The sequence below is a fragment of the Antechinus flavipes genome, chromosome 4, assembly GCF_016432865.1.
Source record: "Antechinus flavipes isolate AdamAnt ecotype Samford, QLD, Australia chromosome 4, AdamAnt_v2, whole genome shotgun sequence".
Classification (NCBI taxonomy): Eukaryota; Metazoa; Chordata; class Mammalia; order Dasyuromorphia; family Dasyuridae; genus Antechinus; species Antechinus flavipes.
The window spans coordinates 304,890,936-304,908,404 of NC_067401.1; the positions used below are offsets into that span (position 1 = coordinate 304,890,936).

At 32.8% G+C, this 17,469-nt stretch overlaps 1 protein-coding gene across 24 annotated transcripts in view; it reads right to left on the minus strand.

Annotated features, from left to right (window-relative positions):
* The window catches only part of TRDN (triadin), a 517,197-nt gene that overhangs the window by 345,779 nt on the left and 153,949 nt on the right, over positions 1 to 17,469 (minus strand). For 23 of the 24 annotated variants that reach the window (XM_051997655.1, XM_051997656.1, XM_051997666.1 and 20 more), the window contains exon 9: positions 15,625 to 15,684. The exons of the other annotated variant lie outside the window; for it this stretch is intronic. In XM_051997655.1, the coding sequence (XP_051853615.1) occupies positions 15,625 to 15,684 (60 nt within the window). The remainder of the gene's footprint in view (positions 1 to 15,624; positions 15,685 to 17,469) is intronic. 24 annotated transcript variants of the gene reach the window in all.

The following is a 17,469-nucleotide window of genomic DNA, read 5'->3' on the forward strand; positions in this document are numbered from 1 at the left end:
GAAATAAAGAAAAAGCACATCCAGGTATAGGTGATAGCTACTATAAAGGCATGGAGAAATGAGATGGAATATTATCATGTGGATTCAATATCAAATAAGCCAGTATGTCTGAATTATAAAGTGGGAGGAGAAAAATAAAGAATATGAAGACTAGAAAGGAAGAAAGGTGCCAGTCATGAGGAGCTTTAAGTGAAAAACAAGGTTTTATATATGATTTGATCTATGAACCTAATTATGGAATTCTTATTTTAAAAAAGACTATTTAAAAAACTATATAAAAATGAAGTGTGGCATAACATTATATGTTAAGGAACTCGTATAAGAGGAAGTTTAGTCTAGTAAATACAGAACTTATTTCAAATTCAGGAAGGTCTAGGTCCAGGTATTATACCTGATATATTCTATCTGTGTCATTCTTTTCCATGAAACTTTCTAAGAATATAAAGTGCAAAAAAGATATTGAGCTGCATTGGTAGAGATAATTTCTCCACTTGGCATCCTGTATGTCAATAAAATATAGGTCCATATCTTCCTCCCTACTCTTCACATGAAAAAATCCAAGAATCAAAAGATTAAAACCTGATGGAGAACACTGAAAAGGGGAAGGATGGGAATGCTATGCCAGGACAATATATTACTAATCAACTAAAAAAGAGGAAAGAGCAAGAAGGCTGTGGAAATAAATCATAGCGGTGACATAGAAAATTGATATCATATTGGCAAGCTGTTGGAATGGCAGGTCTTGCTTCTGAGCAAGGCTGAGGAGGTGTCTTGGGGAGGAAGCAAAATTTGAAAAAAAATGTGTCTGGTCTGTTTGTATATGGGTAGAGGAGAGGGGGTGTTTCTTTTGTTTCCCCAAAATACTCTTCTGTCATCTTTGTAAAAAAAAAAGAGAGAGAAAAAAGAAAAAAGAAAAATTTAAAAAAAGAAAATTGATATCATAGGGATAGATTTCAATTACCCAGATCTTTCTCATTGAAAATCATAACAACTTTAAAATTTTTTTATTTATCTTAAAGGTAATACCATCCTTTCAAACACTGAGGAAGCAAAGGAATGCTACTATTTTTAGCTTAATTTTTCTCAACAAAGATTAATCCACTAAAATAAAAATGATGGGAACCTTGAAAAGAAATGATCACTGTCTTAGAAAGTTATGTGTTGAGAGAAGATTATGGGAAGGAAGATTGTGGAGTAGGTCAGAAAACTTTCAATTCTCCAAACTTACTTGACAAAAAAATAGAACATTCCCTCAGAGAGAATGCTGAACAGAAGAAATAAACAAAAGATAGGGTTAAGTAGTTGTTCTCCCAAAACCCAACAACCTTCACCAGCAGTAGGCTCAGATAAAGTAAAGTGCAAATATCTTCAGGCTTTCTCTGCAAAATCAACAAACAAGGCACTGGGTCAGATAGGTTGGGAGGCAGCCTCAGCCCTATTAACTATCTCACAGACTGTGGGGGTCTTATGGCAAAGTAGAAGGTTGAAGGTTAAGGGATGTCAAAGCAGTTATGCTGAGCAAATGCACAGACTGACACTTTTGGGGAGATGGATCTATCTCTTACTTGATAAGTGCAAGAACAGTATACTGCTGCTATCTGTGGGTATTTGCAAAAGGACAGAGTGCCCCTATCATTTTCAGTCTCCTGAACAATTGCAGAAAATATGGTCATTTGTGGGATAATATGAGTAGGAGCCTTATCTGTGTCTTAGAGAGGCGAGCCCAACATTAAGCCCCAAGGTGGGCCTCAGAAAAGAATCATATGAGGAACCTGAGACTTGGAGCATCATTCCCCACACCTCAGGATTGTAATAATTATACTAATAGCTCTTAAACACAAAATTTAGCAAAATAAAAATTAAAAATGAGTAAGGAAAGAAGAAAAATATGAGATAACCATTATGGGGATAGGGAAGATCTGGGTTCATAGTCAGAGGAAGATAATGTATCCAAAAAAGGTGCTCTTTTTTCAATGAGAAATGTCAAATGGCCTGACAAAAAAAGCATTCTTGGAGGAACTTTAAAAGTACTTTTAAAATGTAATAATAGAGATAGAGGAAAAAATTCAAAAAAATAAGAGCAATCCAAGAAAATTATGAAAAGAAAATGAACTAACTTGCCAAAAGAATCAAAAATGTAAAGAAAAGAATTCCTTGAATACTAGAATTGGGCAAAAATAAGTCAATATGGTGTCATATAAGACACCAAGAAAATAATTAAAGCATATCTGTTACTGATCAAGTTTAAGTATGAAGGGGAAGTCAATTCTCCAAAAACCTGATAGCTATGAATCATAATACCCCTGAAGGATCTTCAAATCAGCCTTTACTGATGCAGTTGTTGCTTGTGGATTGGGAATGAAATAAATTGGAGGCAAGAGAGGAGGAGAGAGGTCAGAGAATGCAACTGCCTCTCAGTCCCCTCGAATTGCTATTATCTTCTCACATGAAGGGATCTATTGTGTTGGTTAAAATTTGATCCCTAGCAGCCATTAGCAGGAGGCTTCCATAACACCCAGCAGCCACTAGTGGGTAGCTCCCATAACACATATCCATCAAGAAATAGAAGAGAATGTGAAATATTTCATTAGAAAAACAACTGATATGGAAAACAGATTGAAGAGAAATAATATTAAAAAATTGTCAAATTACCTGAAAATTAGGATTAAAAATCTTGATGCCATATTATAAGAAATTACAAATTGTCCTGAAATTTTAAAACAAGAAGGTAAAATAGAAACAGAAAAAAAAATCCATTTGTCACTTCCCGAAAGAGATTCCAGGAAGAAAAATTACAAGAACAACATAGTAAAGTCTTAAAACTCCTGGGTTTAGGAAAAATATTGGAAATTACAAGGGAAAAAAAAACAATTTAAGTATTGTGGAACTATAATAAGTACATTTCCATTTATGAAAATTAATTTTAAAATTGTAAAAAAGGGCTGTATTAGAGACAGACTTGAAGCAAATTTATCTAATTTATCTAATTAGAAGGTTGTTGCAATAATCTAGGCAAGATAAAAGCCTGTACTAAAGTTGTGCACAAATGTTAAGAATTAAGTGATAGGGATATATGGAATGAGGAAAGAGAAAATTCAAAGATAACTCTCAGATTATCAAGGTACTTCAACATCCATCTCCTTATTTTTGTATCAATCTTCTCATATATTCTGCTCTTCCCAATCAAAAGCTTTTTATTTTAAATGAAAAGGAGAGGGACAAGAACTATTGATTGCATTGATATAAGGAAGTCTCAAGAAAATCCCTCTATTAATGAAGGTCAGCAACTTCTCTTTAAATTATACTCTTAGAGAATTGCCTAGAGAACTGGCATATGAAATACTTCCTTGGTGTCACATAGCCAATATATTCAGAAACAGAATTTGGGCTTGGGACCAAGGAGTTTGAAAGAATGGTGGTGTTTTCAACAGAAATAGGAAAGTTTGGAAAAGTGATAGATCTGGGGATAAAGAAATTGAGTGTGGGAGAAGAACAATGATTGGAATATGCCTTTTTTCTATCTTTGTATCTTTAGTGCAGAGCATAGTGTCTGGTATGTATTGGTGCTTAAAACACTTTTAATTGATTCAGCATCCATAAATCATAAAGTTCTTGTTTTATAGATAAAAGATCCTGGGGTCAGGGGAACTCAAGAACCAGGGAGAGGTACTTACATGCTTGATTTTTATTTGTTTTTGTTTTTATCACCAGAACAAAAACTGGAAGATTTTATAGCCTCTACTTCGTTTGCTATTGTCTGCTCTAGAAAATTGTTTAAATCTCACATTTTCAATCCAGGATGAATAAATCATTTTCAGAGATTCCAGAGACATGAGAAACAAGTTACATACTTTAATATCTACTAATATCCCCATGACTGCATTTCTGGGGATTAAAAACATTGTTTATCTTATTTTTTTAATCATTTGATATTTTTCTCTTTCAGGTATCTTCAAAACTTGTTCTTCAATTTTTTCAAAATGGTGTCATCTACAAAATACCTTTAATAGAGTAACAGAATCTCAAAGTTGGAAAGTCATCTAGGTAGCCTACATTTTAGTAGGAATCTACTATATAATATATCTGAGAAATGGGCAACCAGTTTCTACTAGAAGGCCTGGAGAATTGATACTTTATCTTTTGTGAGTATTTTGTCTAGTTGGGTGGCTCTTTCTGACTTCTTCTAAAATTGCATTTCTAACATATGGCACTTCTTTAGACTGGCTTCTTGATTTGGCACAGGTGGAAATAAATGCCTTCCAAAGTTGAATTCAGATTTTACACCCTGGGATTTTAAAAAATATTTCTATTGTTATTTAGAATAATATTCTTATTTATAATATTCTTATCACAAATAAGAATATTTATAATAAGAATATTATTATTCTATTTCCTCATATAATACTTTGGTAGTGACTAATACATTTACATCTAAATGTTGTGTTTTCATTGTTTTTAATAAAGAGAACAGATGCTAGCAAGTTATTTTAAAATAAGCTTGACTTTAATTCCCAGAAAATTCTATATTATAAAGATGTAGCACAATAAAAGCAAGCACACAGTAGACTTTTGTTAAGAACCAAAGTCAAGCTTATACTTTTCATGTTCCTGCTTTCCCTGTTTTGAAAACTGGGATATTTTCCTTTTTCTGGTCTTGCTTCAACTGTCCTATTCTCCATAACCTTTCACAGATCATTGACAGCAGTTCAGCAGTCATATATGCCACTTTTTCAAGGATACTAAGACATAATACATTCTAGCACACTGACTTGGTTTCATTTATGGAATATCTACTGTCCCTTTCTACTTCCATTCTAGTCCCTTTAGTCCCTCTTTTCTAGTCTTGTTTCATTCTTCTTAGTTGCCAAAAATATTTAAAACAAAATAATAACAACAAAAAGAAAACTGACTCAAGTATTTCTGTGTCCTATGTATCATCCATTTTTAATGTTACTGACATCCTCTTGATCACCATTTTCTTTTTTGGCAGCCACTGTTTTTTCCCCCTCCGTTTTAACTTCTATTCTTTCATATATATATTGGAACTCAATTGCTCAGTACTTCACAAGTAATAACATCATCCCTTAATTCATTTTCTTTTACCCAATGTAACTAAAAAAGGCCTTCTAACCTTTCTTTTAGCATTTCTTAGCAGACTCTAATCCTTCTGGGTTTTAGCACTCCTGGCACTATTTCAACAGAAACACTTCATTCTTTTGAACTAATTTGTCATTATCTGCTATCAATTCAATCTTTAAAGAACTATGTTGTTTTATTTATTCTCTATCTTCATGAAATGTTGCCCCCTTTTAAAATATACTTTCTAGGATAATAGTTACACTCTTCTCCAAATTCCTGTCATTTAGACTTCAACCACCAGAATGACTACTTGATTCCTTCCCAGGAACCTGGGGCTAATTTCTGGGAACATGAAAATAAGAATTAGTATGAATTTTCCATTCCAATTCCAAGACCAAAGGGCAATATGCCAATGCTCCAGTGTATGGGGGTTGCCAACCTCCTCTGAGTTCTTTCAATATTCAACTTCAAGGATGATTCATGACTTGTTGCTTCATTACTGTCTGGATTGCCTTCTCCTATAAAATAATCCTTTATATACTTCAACATGAATATTAAATGTTTCCTTCATTTTTGTAGCACTTCAGTAAAGGAAGATGGCATCTTAGCTTCAAATTCAGTGATTTAAATAACCAAATAAACTTGAAGCTATTCCCCAGAAATTGAAATTCAGATAGAGAAAGCTGAATTGATGACAAGAAAGAAGGAAGAAAGGTACAATGCATTTCCTTGGGTATTGAGACAATTTACTCAAACTTTGTTCCTTTTTTTTCCTATAGGGAAAGAAGGATATTAAGCCAAAAAAAAAAAAAACGCAATTATTGTTGAGTCCATTTAGTGCCACTTGTCTTTGTTCAGTTACTTCAGTTGTGTCTAACTCTTTGTGATCCTTTGGGGATTTTCTTGGCAAAGACATTGGAATGTTTTGCCATTTTCTTTTCCACCTAATTTTGCAGATGAAGAAACTGAGGCAAATGAGTGTGTAATGTTCTTGTTTGTTTTTTCTGGTGGTCTCTGGGGCCTTCTTTTCAGCAGATTAATCACCACAAGAATAGCCAGGTGTTAAAATTCAAAAGTCTTTATTGTCTCCTTCACCTGGCGCTCAGCAAGCTTTTTCTTGGTCTTCTGAGGGGACTTAGTTTCAGTGTAGAAAATGCAGGAGGCCAGGCCAGCCACTACAAGGCTGAAGAAGATGTAAATGAATCTCTCTCTCGGCTTCAGAGCTTGAGCTCCGGCTTGTCTTCTCTGGCTCTCTTTCTGAGCCTATCAGTACTCCAGGAGAGCCACCAAGAGCCTGACTGAAGATGGAATGAATCTTGTTCAATCCTTGCTGGCTGTTATATACTCCATTATAGGTGTGAATCTTATGGAACTATATTAAATAGTAAGTACATGTATTGAACTAGAGAACTATTAAGCACCATGCTAAACTAGATAACCATTGTCTTCATCAATTCCACTGACCTAACACCTTGTACAAATCCTTGTTTCAAGTTTCAGAATTGTGGCCCATAACATAAGTGACTTGTCCATAGGTTGTTAGTGTTTAGGGTTACATATGATCTTGTGAATACACTCTAACCATAGTGTACCTAACTGTGCACTTACTGGAATTACTAATCATCAAGAGAATTTTAACAATCCATAGGGTGGTCATAGAAGCACAGATTTTGCATTGGGATAAATTATAGGAAACTCAGGCCCAGAGATATAAAATGATTTGCTTCAAGTCATAAAAGTAATAAATCTCTGATGTGGAATAAGAATCAGTCATCTTTCTATTATACTACTCTGTTTCCAAGGTATATCTTTTTTTTTTTTTTCATTTATTGAAGAATGGTGCAGATGAAGGGACCTGGGTACTGCTGACTTTAACGTGCTAATGGCTCTCATTGTTCTAAATACAATGCAGTTAGAATTAATGTTTAGAAGTTATTCAGATCCTTCAATCTTGGCACAGTTGACCAGTCCCTGATTGGACTTCATCTATATATTATGGCATTTGGCATTTCCCAGATTAGGACAAAGAGAAATCTAGATAGCCATCCAAGGAAAGTTCATGTTGTCACTTTGATTTTAACATTAAATTATATTAGAGTAAGTATAATTTTCTGTATGAATTTTCTCTCTCCCCACATAGAAAGAATCCATGAGAATAAGGCCTATCTTATTATAAGTAAATTAATACAGATACTTTTTTAAAAAGAAAAAGAGTAATAAAGCAAAGGGGAGGGGAGAAAATAAAGGGAAATGCCAAATAGATAAATGAAGGCAGTTTAAGAAAAAAAACTATGATGAGTAAAAATCTTAGGAATTTCATATTCCTTATTTGATCTGATTTGTGATAGTGAATGCTCTATGTTGAGAATTAAAACAAAGAAAATAAAAACTGTGGAAAAAAGTGAAAGAATGCACAATCTCTTCAGCTAATTAAAAAACCTACTGAAAGTTAGTTGTACTCAACATGAGAGGGTGTAGAGTAGAAGAATGGATTTGAGACTCAGAAAGTTCTAAGTATCAAAATACTTCAGACATTACCTGTGTGACCCCCAACCAAGTCATTTAATGACTATAAGAGCAGTTTTGTTACTTATAAAAGGAGATTAGGTTTGATAGCTTTTATCAAAAGGTGTTATCAAGGCTTAACTTATAATTAAGAAGATTGAATGTTTTAAAGAATTATGATGCTTTTATTTCAGTTGTGAATCTGCCAAATTACATAACCAGCTGAAAAAAATGTGGATGCATATCTGACACAAGACAGAGGAAAACCTTCAAGACCTTTTAAGACCTGACTATAAACTCAGTGGAACATTCAAGTGCCTACTGGGGCCTGGTTTCTTTGCTAATACAATGATCTGTCTATCTTCAGCATCCACTTTTTTCAATAGAGTTTTCTGAGAGAGAGCAAGGGGCAAGGCTATGTTTGATTTTGCCTTTTCTAATATACTACAGTTAACTCTGGAAATGAATTTGATTAAGCCATTAAATAACAGGGACCATAACACAATTATGTTTGACATCTTCTCAGCAGGATCCTACCAAAAGGTAGTTAAGTAACACTAAAGTTCATGAAAAGGGTCATAATAAAACGAGAAAGCTAACTTTTTCCCTGCAGGCCCTTTCCAGCCAGGAAATTAAAATCCCTAGAATTGGCAAAGCGACTGCTAGAAAATACCTTATTAAAGTCAAAGGACATTTTTGTCAGGAGAGTACCGTCAATTTTAAGGTCATAAATGACACATCAAGTGTGTTAAATTGCCTTGACATCAAATCTTGGCTTGGATAAAATGGAAGCCATGCAATAGTTGATTTGGGAGTGAAAAAATTATCCAAGAGAAATGTGAACTTAGGTTGAACTTGGTTTGTGATGGCTGTGCAGCTGAAGGTATACTCAATGTCAAAGTCAATCATTTAAATACACCATAGCTAGGCCCTTGTATCTGACATCTAAATGTATCACCATGCCTAAAGTATGTCTGTCCTGTTCTGTGAGCAAGGTGACTGTTTTTATTCATAACTGTGTCTATTCTTTTACCAGCTCAATTTTGTCGTCCAACTAAGCAAGTGCCTAGATCCTATCTAAAATAGATGATTCTCCTTCACTGAGTCCTAACCCCCCACCTTAGGTCCACTGGGGACCTGATCAGAAAGAACTTAAAACTTGCAAATTAGAAAATATATAAATTTCCAAAAAAAAAAAAAAAAGGATGTAGTTATAAGAATGTAAGTGTCTGAGCAGCTATCCTATAAGGAAAACCTGTTGAACATCAGAGGGAGAAGTGGAAGAAAAATTGGACAGATCCATGAAACTAATACCAATTGATAATTCCTCTAGTCATAGGTCTGTTTCAGGAATGAAAAGACTCTCCAGAGCTATCTAGTCCAAACCATAACCAAAAAGGAAGCCCTGATTAACATAACTTAGAAATGCTCATCCAGCATTTGCTAGAGGAAACTTAATTAGGAAAAAACTATTTCCCAAGGCTGCCTATTTCACTTTTGGATATCTCAGAGAGATAAAACATTGGTCATTGTTATTATTGGGCGAGATATGATTATTAAGATTATCATATCAAGAAATATCATAATTAAGTTTTACTAATATATTATGTAAAATGAATTTTTTCCCTTCTAATTTTTTCAAATGAAACTACAATTGTATTTCCTCTTACTTACTGTAGAGATTGAGAAAAGCAGTTTAAAGCTAGACAGTATTGATAAGAAGCTCTCTAAACTCTGATCTATTCTGAAAACACAGGGTCCTCAAGAGTCATAATTTCACTTTTCATTTGACATCAGCTTTTGTACTTATGTGCATTCTTCTTCCCAGATTATGCTTTAGGATCTACAAGTTTAGGTATAACTATCTAATTTCTTGTGGCCATTTCTCTAAATACCTATTTCCCCTCATTTACTTGTTTATCTTCTCTCCTACACATTCTAACTTATCTGCTACTATATCTGCCATCAAGGGTCTCCCTTCCCATTCATGCAATTTCCCACATGACTCTCACCTATTCTACCAGACATTTTATTATAGCTCTGACATAGTAATTCATTCACTTTCTCCCACTTATCATGTCTCCTCTTACCAGTGCTCAATTTATAGCAGCACTCATGTCCTACATAGCTTTTTCTTCCTAATTGGTTTTCCTGTCTAAAATTTCTCTTTAATCCATCCTTCATTCAGCTGGCAAAACAATTTTGATAAAATTCAGGTCTAGCTATATTATTTTTCTTAACAACTTTCACTGACTTCCTATTGACTTCAGGAACAGTTATTACATAATTTTAATCAATTTGGATTTTTCTTTAAATTTAAAGGAACTAGGTGTCCTAATGGATAAATTGCTAGGCCTAGAATTGGGGAGACCTGAGTTAAAATCCAGCCTCAGACATTTCATTGTGTGAGTCTAAGCTTTACTCCTATTTTTTCAGTTTTCTCAACTGCAAAATAATGATAATAATAGCATTTATCTTGTAGGGTTGTTATGAAGACCAAATGAGAACACATTAATAAACAATTTAGCATAGTGTCACCCATATGGTACAAGCTTAATAAACACTCTTTCCTTTCTTTTACAATGTGCAAAATTATTAGTAGCATGGTATATAATATAAATTATAAATGACCAAATATATACATTCTGTTAATTTTTTTTAAGAGTCAAAAGTTTGGAGACCATTGGTCTGTATTAGACACTCTCGGTTTGGAAAGTGTAATGCCTTTTCAGGTCTATTGGGCAAGTATATGAAGAATAATGACCTATATACATTATACCATGCAAATAAGACATGAATCTCCAAATAGCAATTCTTAACTTTATATAGTCAGTCTACTTAATATCATAAATGTCTTCACATGTAATTTATAGGTTAAAGATTTTGATAAATAACATACTTTAAATAGGTATGCAGTAAAAATGACACATTTTAATCAGGAATAAGATTAAATATGTGTGCTAGAAAAGATACTGAAATAGTATTCAGAAAATCTGGGTTACAGTTATGTTTTTGCTGTCACTAAATGAGAAAACTTGTATAGTTGAAAGAATATTAGTTTGTAGTCAGAGGACTTGGGTTTGAATGTCATCTCTAATATTTTCTACATAAACAATCTTAAGTAAATCACTTAACATATGTAAGCATCAATTTTTTCCATCTATATGACATAGGAATTGTACTATATCATCTTTTAGTTCCCTTCTGATTATAGAATTTTGATTAAATGATGGTCCTGATCTTTGCAATTGACTGTACATTAAAACAAATCTTAAAATTATACATCCGAATCTTCACTCTTAGGATTGTGTATACAGATCATGGAGAACCACAATTTCACTTTAATTCAGATATATTTCATAATAATTATTGATTGTATTGTATGGAAATCTTAAATGATATAATCATGGATCATAGATATATAATTGTTTGTCCTTCATTTTAAAGAGGGCTATTGACATCAGGGGATGACATTTTTTTTAATTAATTGGATTTAAATCAGGCAGAGTATACAAAGTCATCAACTTCACTCTCTTCCAGAGTCATCAAAGTCCATTGGCAAAAAAAGTAAAAATAATTGGTGATGGCCTAGGATGTAGTGAATGACCTTGGGAATCTCTGGGTCTAATCAACCTCCAGGTACTCCAGTGCTTGCATCAGCCACCTTTATGGTCACTGGAACAAATTGTTCTCATCCACCAATTATGCTTCCCCTTAGCTTACTGAGGAGTTTGAATCCTGTTGATCATCCTCAACCTGCCTCAGCCCACTGGCAGAGACAGTTTTACTTATGTGCAGCACATGCTACAGTTTCTTTGATTCATAAATTGAGAAATAGGGTAAATAGCAAATGTGGATGGGTAACCCTGAAAAAGACTCAGCAAGGTGCCAGTCCTTCCTGAATGTCATTACACCCCATCATAGACCTAGAACTAGAAGTGATAACAACATTCATCAGTCTAATTTTACTCTATAGATCAGGAAACTAAAGCCTAGGAAGTTAAAAACTTGCCTAAGGTCACATAGATAGCAAATGTCAGAGTTGGGATTTGAACTAAAATCCCCTGACTTTATTTTGATAGAATGTGAAATTCCTGAAGATGAGGAATATTTCATTATTTTTTCTTTTTATCTTCAGCATTTAGCACACCGCTTTACCCATATTAGGCACTTAATCATTACTTTTTGATTGACTGATTATTCTATAATGTCTATAAGCTAAATTTGGGAGAATTACCTTAATATCTGAAATAGTCAATGCATTCTAAATTCCATCAAACATCAAACAAGTGTAAGTAAGTAGCAGTATACTACATCAAGACCATCTTAGATCCTAACATTTGGCACATTTCACTAATGCTGTATTCATGATTTAAATAATGATTTGGGTTATTGCTACTGATGTGAAAATATCTTCCAAAGTAAATACTGCACTCCAGAGAGAAAGTCTCAATTTTAGTTTAAAAAAAAGAACTATTATAAATAATTAATAATGAGTTCTAGCTAAACAACAACAGGTGCTCCACTAATCCCAAACAAAACAGATGGAAACACAAATGTTTTGTAAACATTGAACTGCAAGCAGAGCAATAAACTTTGATGAAAAGTCTTTCCTTCCCTCCCATCTCTTCCTTTATATAATTGTTAAACATAGTCAGAATTTTATCCAGGACAGAGTTAAAAAGTTAAAAACCCTAAATATACACTGTCCCAAAAGTCTTAATGTAGTTTTCAGCTCTTATAACTTAACATTGCACTAGAACTCAAGGGACAATCTATACATTCACTAACTTAGACATAACTGTAAATCATAAACTTTCAAATAATTCCAAGTCATAAAGGAAAAAAATAATGAGAAGAAAAATAGAGGAGTGGGGAACAAAACAAACTGAAAAAGCTAACAATCATTTAGAAATCACATAAAAAAACCATAAATGCAAAATAAAAATTCATAGCCATAAATAAATATAGATAATAAGAACTGAAGAGGAACTCATGAGTCCTTTAGCCTAAATTCCACTGGAACCAGGAACCCTACACAACATTTCTTTCCAGTGGTTTAGCCAGTCTCTGCTTAAAGACCTCCCTACCTACTCCTCTGAATGCTAGAAAACTTACTTCCAAGGCAAATGACTCCATTTGGGGACAGCTGCCATTGAAAGTAACTTTTCCTTATATCAAATTTCTCACCTATTAGACCTATGGCATGAATCCTAATATTTCAAGACATTAGTTATCTCATTTGCAAAATGAGGAACTCACAGATGGCTTCTTAGGTCTCTCCCAATACTAAGACTATGATTACTCTAAATCTACCAGATACTTCTTATCTCAATTTTTGATCTGGGCTCCTTTTAGCCATACCTGTCTTGCTGCAACCTCTATACTGTCATGGTATCCTCATCACATGTACAATAGGGTCGGGGCCTCCAATTATACTCAGTGTTTGTCATCTGATTTACTCAAGGAGTTCTAACAGTGAGAACATAGGGAGGAGAATTTCTAAATACTTAGTTAATATAGAATAGAAAGAGGAAGGAAAACAGAAAATTGAGGTGAAGGTCAGATGTTTAATGACATTAGTCATTAATAAAGCCATGTACGTGAAAATCACAGGCCCAGGTCTGCACCTTTCATCATTGTTAATTGATAGGGTATCTCCTTTGCAAATATCTAAGACATATTGAGTCAAATATTATCACTATTGTGTCATCACTATATCCAAGGAGTGATCATCATTTTGCACAAGAAAAGTATTATATGTATATATTAATAATAATAGCCTTCTATAAATTTACACAGATGGGTGCATCTTGTTTAGATCTTTCTCTACTATAATATTGCCAGAAAGAAGTGTCCTATGAATATGAACACTCTTACTATCCCTATCCAATTTTTAATGATGTACAAGTGAGTTTCAGTGCCTTATGCTGAATTTGGTGATTCATAATTTTATGACAAATTCCTTAACTAGTATTAGCTTGGCAAATAACATAGTTATCATGTTTTGTAGATGATGCAGAAAAAATTTAATGAAATACATAGATAACAGAATTAATGATATACATTAGTCATTTGTTAATTCATGCTAATCATCATTTCTCTTTGCCAATACAATATATGCTATTCACACACATATTGCAAATAGCTGTTCATATGAAATAAAAAAATATAGTCACCATCTATAAATTAGATCTATGCCTTAAAACATGAAGTCTATGGATTTTTAAATATACATATGTAAAAATAGCAATAATAATAATAATAATAATAAACATATATATACACACATATTTTTGTTCAATTGTTTTTAGTCATGTCCAATTTTTTATAATCACATTTAGTGTTTTCTTGGCAAAGATTCTGGATGATTTGCCATCTTTTCCTCTTATTCATTTTGTAAATAAGGAAATTGTGGCAAACAGAATTAAGTTACTTGCCCAGGGTAACATAAGTCACAAGTATCTAAGGCCCAATTTGAACTCATGAAGATGAGTCTTCCTGATCCCAAGCCCAAAGTTCAGATACCTAGCTCTCTTTAGATACATAAAAATACCAATATAATTGTTTTCCTTTGCAATCCTATTTTATTTTACGCATTTAAAAACCTTCTTAAAAGGTGGTTCTAGGTTCCACCAGCCTGCCAAAGGGGACCATGGCACAGAATCCTTGGTAAAATGGGATATGGGAGAAGTGGGACTAAATTTTTGTGTCTTCCTTCAAGAAAAAAATAGCCAGATGTAAAAGTGATTATATAGCAGATTGACTAAACTGTTTCTTGTGTGATTTGTTAATACTAATCACATTAATTAAAACTATTTATTTTCACCAGTCTTCACATAATTACTAAATAATAATAATAATAAATAGCATATGCATAATATATAACACTTTTAGATTTGCAAGGTGCTGTGTTATTTATGTTAATTTATTGGATCTTCAGAACAACTCTACAAGATAGGAATTATTATTATCTCTTTTAAAGATGAGATAATCTAGAATTGTGACTTGCACAGGATTTCAGAGCTGGATATGAACTTAGATCTTCATCAACTAATTGCCTCACCAGAAAATTTTTCATAGCATTAAGAGTTCTGTCCTTCTAATATTCTAAGATTTTTGAGTAATCAAGGCCTTGTCATAAAAAGTGATACTTTAGTATGACAAGGCCTTGATTACTCAAAAATCTTGAGAAATGAGTTATTGCATTAGACAAAGTTTTAAGATAGCTAAAACATCAGAACTTAATTTTCTCTAAAGTCTAGTTGAGGAAAAAATAATGCTTTCTAGCTTAGATTTTTTTTTAATAACAAGAATCATAAATCAAATTATTTTGGAAAACTCTCAAAAGCTTTATTTATATTTTTAAACATGTGGTATTGAAAGTCATGTTTTACTATATTTGAAAATATATCACCAAATCAATAATTATTCAGTAGTCAATAAATATCAGTAATGATAATTTATTGCTAAAAGATATAGCTCTAAAATATATGTAGCATAGTAATCAATTTAATAGATGTTAAAATAGCTCTCTATTGGTGCTTTTAAAGTGAGATATGAGTTAAATTAACTTTTAATGAAAAGAACTATCACTATTCACTTCACCATTATCTGTTAGAGCACATATAGATTGTCAGGAGAAGTTATCAGCATTCTTCTATCAGGCACATGTGACAGTTAAAATGAAAGGAAAGGGGTCTATCATCTAGTGAGATCTAAAATATAACTTTCCTTGGTATTAAAAATAAGGTGACTTGTCCCAAGAGTTTTTTTTTCTTGCTTGCTTCTACTGACATGTTAAGATGAATCTTTGCTTCATTTCAAGAGATTAGTAAAGATATTAGCACTTGTAGCTTTCAGTAGCTTCAGCTTGCAATAACCCATGCAATAATGACTATTTCTGTTTCATTTGTTTCATTTTCCACAACAATGAAAACAACCACCACAAAAAAGAAACATATTAGTCCACAGAGCAGCAGAAAACCTCAGAAATAAAGATTATTAAAACAGAAAAGTGCAAAAATCAGTTTGGAGTACCTGGTTTTAAATCCCCTTGGGCAAACATGTCAATCATATAACGACAGAATGCAAACTGATCTAACAGAGTGGAAAGAAAAAAAGAGCAATGAAGAAAGTTTAACAACCTTGTTTTTTTGCTCTTCGGGGAAGAAGCAGTCTAACAGTGAAAACCAGCAACCATTATTTTAAGTTTTTCAACTTCTTTTTTTCAGGAAATCATTTGCACTCATACATACATACCACATACAGGAAAATATATGTTAACACAATATTCCATTAGGAATAATAGACTTGAGAGTTGGGATAAACTCATTTAAGGAATTTTATTCTGAGATTCATTTTATTTGAGATTCACCTATTATTTAGCAGCACTGATGAGAAAGTCATTATATTCCTGCACAAATCCTCAGTGTCCTTTTATAAACTAGAGATAACCTATCACAGAATCTACCAGAGGCAAATATTTCTAAACTTTACTGTTTGGCCTCCTCTTCTTTCCCCAAATGCATCTAGAGAGCAATCAGAGAAAAATAATCTACTGAGAATTTACCAACAATACTTTGTATGAAAAAATCTTTGTAGTGTGAATGAGAATTGTGTTCTTCATTCCTAAAGAACCAAGCTTTAGAGTGGTTGGTTGAGTTAAATCATTTTTAAAAACAACCTGAATCATCTTATGATTGATCTGGTTTATTACCAGGGAAGAATATAAATATAGAAATGTATAGCAATATTATTTTGGCAATACATAGTGATTTAGCATATGAATATATATACGCGTTATGTATACACATATGTGTGTGTGTACAGACAAAACTATGTCTGTATATATATGTATGATTTGATAATTGTGTGAGCCACAGCCTAAGGTGCTGACAAATCAATGATTACTATATTCTCTTCTCAATTATTATTGACTGATTTGCTTCACAATAAAACATTTGTTTTCCCTCAAGTAGTTCAACTTAAATCTCACTTGAGCAAAAATTTTGGGAATTATTTGATATTAATTTTATGGACATCTTTGAAAATTGTTTACCAGTTTGACATTTGTAAAGCAGGAATCAATTGACCCTACATTCAAAAACTGCTCTATGTTTAGAATTATTAATTATGCATAAAACAATTATCTTATAAATAACATTTTAATACATTAAATCAGAAGTTATGTGAATACAAATTCAGATAATTAGGAATTCAAATTAAGTTCATAATATTTGGAGTATAAAAAACTTTTAATTATTCTATTCATTTTGAGTCTCTCAAGAGAAAAAAATTATAAGTACACTTATAATTGTACATATTTCAATTGTTAAAGTAGTTTAATTGGTTATTTAAAAGCAAATCCTTTTAATCATTACTATTTATTTAAATACAACTAATGATTGGGTAATCCAAGAGTTTAATTTTGATTCACTTGTTTTGACATTGAAATCATAGAGAAAGGCTGATGATCAGGTCTCCATCTTTGCCTATTTAACTCTTGTGAAATAACTCCTATGGCCAGGAAGCCATGTGACAAATAAGACCTCCACCCCATTATAGATTTATCCTATAAAAAAGGAATGACATTATGGTTTATGGATAAGCCTAGCTGTGCAAGTTGCAGTAGAGAGTCCATTCCCATTTGTTATTGTTCAGCCATTCAGTTTTGTCCAACCCAATCCATGGACTTTGCATAGGATTTTCTTGGCAAAGTGGTTTGCTTTTTCCTTCTCTGGTATGTCCTAATTTCACAGATGCAGAACTGAGGAAAATAAATTAAATGATGCCCCCAGAGTAATAAATTTCTGAGACCAGAAATTTGGTCACTATTCTATCTTCAACACCATTCCACCTCCCTTACAGAATCTTTATCAGGTG